Source organism: Cottoperca gobio, chromosome 14, assembly GCF_900634415.1.
Source record: "Cottoperca gobio chromosome 14, fCotGob3.1, whole genome shotgun sequence".
NCBI classification, from domain to species: domain Eukaryota; kingdom Metazoa; phylum Chordata; class Actinopteri; order Perciformes; family Bovichtidae; genus Cottoperca; species Cottoperca gobio.
Window position 1 is genome coordinate 8,412,011 of NC_041368.1, and position 8,891 is coordinate 8,420,901.

The window sequence follows — 8,891 nt, forward strand, 5'->3', positions numbered from 1 at the left end:
CTGCAGTAGAGATATTCATTTCTCTGAATCCATGGGAATGCATGAGTAAACGAGGTCGCCTCAAGACTATTGGTCAAATTAATTTAGGTTGTTTTTGAAAACTTGTATTTATTACATATTTTGTCGACATCTAAGAAAGGCCTACATGCTTTGAGTCTTACAAATGCACCTTATTCATGTCAGTCCATGTGGGGGGAAAAAGGCTGGCAATGTAATATCTCTGATTTAGCACCTTACTACACAGCATGTTTTCACTTTATGCCAGTTTAGCTATTCTTCCATATGTATGATTTAAAAAATAAATCTCATATTTTGTGAAATTGTTTCATGGGATGTGCCAAAGTTTGGAGGCGATCTCCCAAGTGTTTATGCTTATCATTTTCTTTTCCTCCTTCTTCAGTTATAGCAATGGTATGTCAAAACTTTCCTATAACAGTGTGTGGAATCAATTTATCTCAGCAAACAGTATCATTACTTGCCATTTTACAATAAGCCCTGTATTTCACATATATTTACCAGTGATGTGTATTTGTTATTATAAAGAAAATAGCCGTAAAAGCTTCATTATGTTACATAATATTGTGACTTTTTTCGAAAAACTGTGAAGACTTATCTTGCATATACTTTATACAGAAGTATTAAGCCTTAATACAAAAGACTAAAAAAAAGTGTGGAAGAATAAACTGATTGTTGCTAAGTAAGGATGATTTTTGTAAATGTTACCAGCACTTTTTTTGTAATTTTCACTCTCTGAGGTATTGTACAAGTTCAAGCTGTTTGTGAAGTTTGATTATGAAGGAATAAAAACTAGTACTTTCCTGTACTTCACAGAAAGTCTTGTTGCTGTTTTATTTTTCTGTTATTTCTCCTCACAACCTTTCATCAATATAAAGGGATTCGTTTGTGCAATAAGGTTTGGACAGGTGACCTTTCACATGACAGCACTGCCAAACACTGAATCCATAAAACCACATAGATAGTATTGATTATAATCAAATAAATTAGCTGCATTAGCTAAAATTAAGCCCAGGGTGTGTTGATTCCAAATACAGTTGGAAGTGACAGGCTGGATGGTATCCCAGAATGCACTGTATGGGCAGAAGGCAGGAAACACCCTGGACAAGCTGCCAGTCTATTACAAGTCTAACAATGATTAAGAAACAATCTCAGCCACACTTCAGTTCCCGCCTACAGCCAATTCAAGAGTGCAGTCCACTTCAATTACAAGTGTTTGGACTGTGGGAGGAAACTGATTCAGCCAACGTGTAATCTCTGCACAGAAAAGATTTGCTAGGTACAGGAAGTCTGGGTTTGTCCTGCTGTGAGGCGTCTGAGCTGCTGCTGCACAACACTACACACAGTAAGTGTATTAGCCAATAAATGATTTTCACATTGATTGGCCTATTGCATCAACCAGAACGCGGTCAATATTAGCTTGTACTGATACTCGGATTGAGAGTGTGTGCAGACAGATTTACCAACCACTGCGTGTTTAACTGCACTGTTACTCCTACAAATAAGAAAGTATCGCCAGCATGGCAAAAAGTAGCATATGATTGAGAATAAATTAAGTGATTAACATAGTCCATTTACAATATTCAATTGTTTGTGTTAATGTTACATGTATGGATCCTTTTACTCAGGTCCCAATCTGGTAAAAACATCACAGAACAAAAAATAAGAACAGGAAGCAGATAAACAAGATGAATTGTATTCTAATACGGGATTCAGGTTTGTTGGAAATATTCGTTTCAAAAGATTTATTTGGTGCAATAAATTATAAATGTTTATGAATTCAAAATGAGCTTGTCTGGAGGAAATGATGGATTTTTACTGCCCAATTATTTATTTTACCCTGGCACTTTTGATTTCTTAGCTTTCAAGATTATACATCATGGCTAAAACCACAGTCATCATAACTGAAAAATACAGCGTCAGCCTAATTAACAAAAGGATTTGTGATTTAAAAATAATAAATGTATGTAAACTTCATTTCAGTCTTTGTATCGGATCATTAATTGAGGCCAAAGTAGTCTTCTCAGTGAGTAATGTCTGACATAAATCAAACAGGTTTGAGGTAAATATATAATAAATAAACTTCATTAGCTACTTTATTCATGCATTTGATGACTATTCTTCCTTTGTGTGATGATATATTGTAAGGTGTTGACCTAATTTGTAAATAGGGGCAATTTACAGTACAAACTAATGCAATACTCCAGCACCCTATCATGCATAATCAATTATTTAAGTGTGCCTTATTAAAGTGATGCATTTTACTGCACAGGGAGTGGTACTGCGTCCACCTTCGTCACAATATCCTGATAAGGAGATAGAACAGGAATGCTGGAGACTCACTTATTTGCCAAAGGCGCCCCCTGCTGTCAGTCATCTATATCTTAGACCAAGTAGAGGATTAACCACAGGAGTGCACCTTGTCACTTCCGCCTGTGTGGTGTCACACCTTAGGTCTCGCTGACTGTCTTCTCCTTCATCTGACATTGTAGGACCAAAGTATTGTCTGGATTGCAATATCACTAGCTGCAGATATGACTAGTACGGGAGTATTTAAGTAACCAAACCTACACCAATCACTGGTATCTCCCACACCCAGTTACCATATTTGTTTCAATTTTAAATCACTCTGGATAAGAGTCTGCTGAATAACCTGTTAATCTGCACTTCAGGGCCTGTTACACTTCATTCTTAAAATAAAAGGTTTCTCTCCACTGAGCTTTGTGGGCAATATTCATTTGTTTAAGCAACATGAGGCAAAAGCTTTTCATGTTCCTATGCAACATTAACATATACAAACGTTTACTAATGAATCTCTCCCAAGCGCTCGTCCATTTTCCCTGCGGTTTGCAATGAATGACTGAAACTGCACTCTTGAAAGTCATTTAGATGTGATTTGTAAGAGGAATCATAAAAAATAAAAATCTCAATAGGTCTGTAACTTTTATAACCACAAAATTAACGAGCATTAAATGCTTTGTCTGCTGACTATCAGGACCCTGCTGAGCCTTTTTCCAAAGGAGCTAATGCTCATGTGCTGTACTCTACAATCCCAGTGGTGAACATGGTCAAACCAGGAAGGCTCAGGAAGAGATAAGCGTGAGTAAATATAGCAGATGGGTGTAATCCACTTCGTTATCCAGTGAGTGTTTCTCATGCAGTGGACAGTAGAGGAGACAGTTGACATCAGTGGTTTAGTTTGTTCCCCAGAATAAATTTATTCAAGTTGGGACCATACAAACCTAGTGAATGACAGGAGGAGGTATCAGATATTCTTTAACAGGAATGACATTGGTAAAGAGGGTGTGGAACGTTTAAAATCATAAAGATGCACAACGTACAGCCATCGCCCACAACTAGGGTGGGACACTATAGTTTGTTCCCATAAATAAGGCAGAATGCAGAGTCCATAGAAATGGAGAGTTATTACATTTAGCCAAATTGGACAGTGACGTGACAATATGACAATTTACAGGACTTTCTTCAGCTCATCGTACAACACCAGCACAAAGGCGCCGCCCATGCCTCTGAGCACATTGGACAAGGCTCCCTTGAAGAAAGCCTTGCCACCTTCATCACGTGCGATCTTACGCCAGCAGTCCATGGTCCCGCTGTACATGATGTCAGCTGAGGAAGGCAAGAAAAGAGCAGTTGTTAAATGGTATACAGACATGGCATAAAAAGATTCAGCTCCATGTCTACGGTGCGTTTAGTCCAACTACTATACACAATAGTAATGTAGTTGCAGCAGTATATTCAAGTCAACTGCATAAGTTTCCATTACATCTCATATAAACTCACCTCCTTTGCGACCGGACTGCATCATCATACGTCTACGGACAGTGTCGAAGGGGTATGAGGTCAGACCAGCAACAGCTGTCACACTCTGTGCAATCATCCAGCTCACCAATATGCTGGCGTTCTTTGAGTCTGGAAGCATACCTGTAAACATGGAGGGGGGAAACCATTATAAATCTGGAAGGGAAACTACTGAGGAGACTAGTCTGCAAGTGTACGTCTGTTAAAATCAACTTACCCTTAGCTGTGTCATAGATGCCAAAGTATGCAGCCCTGTAGATGATAATGCCCTGCACAGACACATTGAAGCCCTGGTACAGACCCTTCAGACCATCAGACTTGTAGATCTTTGCCAGGCAGTCTCCCAGACCACTGAACTCTCTTCCGGCTCCAGGCTTTCCCACATCAGCAGCCAGACGGGTACGGGCGAAGTCGAGGGGGTACACGAAGCAGAGAGATGTGGCTCCGGCGGCACCACCAGAGGCCAAGTTACCGGCGAAGTACCTCCAGAACTGGGTGCGCTTGTCAACGCCGTCAAGGAAGACCTTCTTGTACTTGTCCTTGAAGGCGAAGTTGAGGGCCTGGGTTGGGAAATATCGGATGACATTGGCAAGGTTACCTCTCCAGAAGGAAAGGAACCCCTGCTCCCTGGGGATACGGACAACGCAGTCCATGATACCCTTGTACTGCATGTCCGCGGTGATCTGCTTACTGGCATGTTGGACCTGGAAGAATGAAAAATAGAGAAAGAACAGTTTAATATAAGGAAGCTAATTAACTTGAGCATGTGTCACTTACAAGGTCTCCTTGTTGTGACCTTGGTGCATGTTAAACCTGTAAAAAGGTGCTTTAAAAGTCTGTATGATAGTGTCATTTAACATCAGTGTTGACTAGCAATCACATGATTATGGCTGACATGTAGATGATCTACCGAACATTTTTACTGAATATGGTAGAAAACATGATTCAACATAAACGTAACAATGCAGTACGATGATTAAGGGTCAGTATAAAAAAAGGTTTATAAATGATGTAGTACAGGTTTAACATAAGAACGTAAAACGTATCGACCCGGTCTGACTGACTGCGGCCCGGGCCTCACTGCAGCCATCTCACTTGGCGCTAGCTAACGACAAGAGAGGTACATTAGCTACCGGAAATATGTCATTGTAAATTAAAGCTTTAAATATAACCGGCAAGTTGTCTTGTTTTAGTTGCCTATGAAATAGTAGAGTTGTAACTAAAACTGAAGTGATATAATTTATTTGTACATAATGTTCCAATAGCACAAGCGTTTGTCCTTTGTTAGCTAACGTTACGCCGGTTAAGGTTAACGTCGGAAGCTAACGTTAGCAGTCAGGCTCGTGTAGGTCATTTCCCCATCCCATGATGACCTTACATTCTTAAAACACATCACTCTTAAACTTTCGTTATTTCTATATCATTACATGATACAGAGCTGTGTAAAACTGTTCCTGTCGATACATGATGACAAACGGCAGATATAAGTGATAACTTTGTCCATCAGCAGTTAGCAAGATCACACAAGCTAGCCGGCTAGCACTAGTGGGAGTTTGACGTTACCTGAAGGAGAAGCTTCACTCTCTCGATAGGGGCAACGGCTGTTTTGGAGATGGCAGCGGAGATGCCACCAGCCAAGAAATCCTTGGCAAATGATACAGCTGTCTCATTCATGTTGCGATGTTTTTGATGTGCCTTTCAGGATACCAGTAAACTCGATAAGCCCCAACTGCCCTCTACAACTGATGGCCTACACAGATGAAATGGCCGATTGAATAGCTGCGTTGCGGATTTATATAACACAATGGATCGCGATACAACACGAGAACTGTGATTTGACGATTTTGGCCAATCCCACAACGTCACGCGGCTCTCCACCAATTAAACTGCATAGCTCGTAATGTCGTCACTCTGCGTACTTTTCTGTGTCCTCGGCGAGTAAATCCCATCCTGATATTACACAATACACGTGAAGTAACTAAATTTAGAAAGAAAACCAAATTAGTTACTGCGTGGACTTGTTCTTATTTGGCTTCTCGCTCACATACAGTCACGCCCATGGACCAATGAAGACAGAGGCTTGGCCCTTATACATGTGTGCTCTTAACACTGGAGCAAAGTCACAGGGTCGTAAGCTACAGGGCTTTGAAGGACTTCAGTGGCCATAACTACAATATAGGTCTATTAACTAGTGTTTAACAACTCTGTGACGACCGTTAGAAAAATGTAATGATACTGTATGGTTGATTTTCAGTGAGGTGCATTCCTCTGAATTATCATGTTTTATATAACCTAAATTAGCTAACTAAGTATTAACTGTTTCATCTTGTGGACGTTTTTCAAGTAACACTCGAGTGTATTTTGTGCTGTTTGCAAAACATGGATGTCATTCAATGTTAAATGTTAGAATGCATATTCAGAAATGTTCTTGAGCAATACTGTCACGTGTCTGCAACTGCTCTGCTGTCCACACACGTTGATGAACGCACTTGTTGAAATGCTAGAGCTTGAGGTTTTTTTTAGGGCGGGGGGCGAAAGCTTATTTGTATGATTATGTATCATCGATGCAAGTGCTGCATAAGTGATACAATTCCAAAATAAAAGTCTCTTTTATCCAGTTTAAGCTTAATTAAAGTTATCCACTAGAGGGCGACAAGAGACTTAATTTATATGAACATACCCCATAGAAAATGTAATGAATGGCATTTAAGCAATGCAATCTTAAAAAAAAAAAAAAAAAAGGTTCAGTTTAATGATATACATATATAATCCAAAAGACTGTTTAAACTTGACTTCCTGTTGCACTCAAGGTCTCAAAGTTGTGACAAGATGTTAAAAGTTCAATCTTTTTTAATTGCTCAACACAATACAATTGCTACACAAGAAAGACAAAACGCTTCAACTAATTTTTATGGTGGAGTTTGGAGGAGGAGTCTCACAGCCTGGGGGAAGAATCTGCTCCGTAGTTTAGTGATCTAACAGCGAATCATTCTGTTTCACTTGCCAGACGGCAGTAGGGTAGGGTGAACAGGTTGTTACTCGTCTTTTAATATCTATTGAGGCTTTTCGTAGGCATCTCTTGTCATTGATATAACTGATGCTTGGTAGGTAGGTACCATTTTAAAAAAAGGAACCTAAAACTGTTCCCTTGCTCCACCACAGCTCCATTGATGTAGACTTTACCTTCACCACAGGTGTGTCTTCACCTAGTTTTTATAAAATCATCCATCAGCTCCTTGGTTTCGCTGACATTGAGCAGCACTCTGCAATATTGTTGATTTCCTCTCCATATGAAGTCTCATTATTGTGTGTCATCTGGCAAAAGATTTTAGTGTCATCTGCAAACTTCACAACAGAGTTCTCTTCAAGTGGGGGCTGCAGTTGTGGGTGTACAGCGTGAACAGGAGGGGGCTGAGTACACAGCTCTAGGGGGCTTCGGTGTGCAACACTAGAGTGGAGGAGGTGTGACCATCAATCTGGACTGCCTGAGGTCTGTTTGCGAGGAAGTGCAATACTGAGTTGCAGAGAGTAAGCCTAGGGTGCTAAATTTGCCAATTTAGTTTCATCAGGAACATTATATTGAATGCTTCGCTGAATTCAACAACACCATTTTGATGCAGGTGATCCTATTTTCCTGTGACAGTTTAAAAAAACGAACTACTAATGTTTCATGTTAAGCGTCATCAAACCAAACAACTGGAATCAAAAGATGTTCCTCATTAAATACCAGCTGTTGAAGTTGTCTCCAGGGCCTCATGTTTAGCTTATTATACAAAACCATGTTTAGTGTAGCCACACAAAACTCTGAGAAGACTGTTCTGATTATAACACTGCACACTTTCGACTCGCAGTAATAAGCCAATTATCACATTATTGGAGTCTGTATAATTTATGGGACCCTGCATGTCTTATCCAATACATAGAGTTCACCACATGGAGGAGCTGCTGTGATGCAATGTAGTCAGCGTCAAACCTCCTGTGAGGAAGCCTGCCATTAACCAGTGAATCTGAAGTAGGAGAAGACCAATTAGTGAATGAAACCTGCCTTAGCTGAGAACACACTGAAAAGAGATAATTCACTGACTCATTCTGCAATATTTTATTTTAGCAGACGCAGATTGTTTAGTCTAAATGCAGTGAAAGGTCTCATTGTGCAGGCATGGTTACTGTTAATAGCAATACCTTTTTACACGCCTTGCTTTGCTGTTCTTGCTTGGTTGGATGTGCATTTTAATGACAGTCACTGTCTTGTATTTCTTACTGCCACTCAAGCATCCAGTTGAACAGGAAGTGTAAATTAATCCACTAATTCCTCTGCTGTTTTTTTAATTGCAGTGAGGACGACAGGTCAATGGCATGCACTTTTTGCACAATTTTAAATTGCCTTTGTTTTCTTTTAGTGACAGGCAGCGGTAGCAGGTTTAATCACATTTTGAGTGCTGTAGGCTACTTTCATATTCAATATATAAATGACCTTAAAATGAAAAATCAGTGTTGAGTGACTTTTATAAAATGTAAATATGATCTGCAATTGATCTGATTTGTTTCTAGTTGCACGTAACTATGGAAGCTGCTGTGTGATCAAACTCCCAAATGTAGTTTTGTGTTTAAATCCTACGAGAGAATAACATAGAGGATAATTATCTATGTTATTCTCTTCTACAGTTAAGAGTCTTTACTGTACAGTATACACAGACACAAACTGCACAATTAAACTGTTTGTTTGGATAAACAAACACAAAAAAAAGGAAACAAGTAAAGATGTTACCGTCCCAGTCCCGCTATAAGGTGATATGAATGGAAAATGTTGTGAGGCTGCAGACTGGTCTCATAGCAGGGGAGGGGAACATGCTTAATTTAACAGTTAAGCTCACCTCAGCAGACACGTAAAGGCACCTGGAGGATACAAACAAACCAATATTTATAACCAGAAACATGGTACAATCAGATAGGTCCAAATGGAAACAGAGTCTTGCTCTGCTTCTTCGGCTCAGTTTGGGTACACACACATTATTATTATTATTATTATTATTATTATTATTATTATTATTATTATT

At 39.6% G+C, this 8,891-nt stretch overlaps 1 protein-coding gene across 1 annotated transcript; it reads right to left on the minus strand.

Moving 5' to 3' along the window:
* Positions 1-3,208: 3,208 nt before the first annotated feature.
* On the minus strand, positions 3,209-5,607 carry si:dkey-251i10.1 (ADP/ATP translocase 2). The gene is made up of 4 exons (XM_029448195.1): positions 5,398-5,607; positions 4,052-4,538; positions 3,817-3,957; positions 3,209-3,642 (listed from the first exon to the last, which is right to left on the minus strand). Exons 1-4 carry the CDS (start codon positions 5,506-5,508, stop codon positions 3,485-3,487), a joined length of 897 nt encoding a protein of 298 aa, XP_029304055.1. The 5' UTR covers positions 5,509-5,607; the 3' UTR covers positions 3,209-3,484.
* Between the last annotated feature and the right edge of the window lie 3,284 nt (positions 5,608-8,891).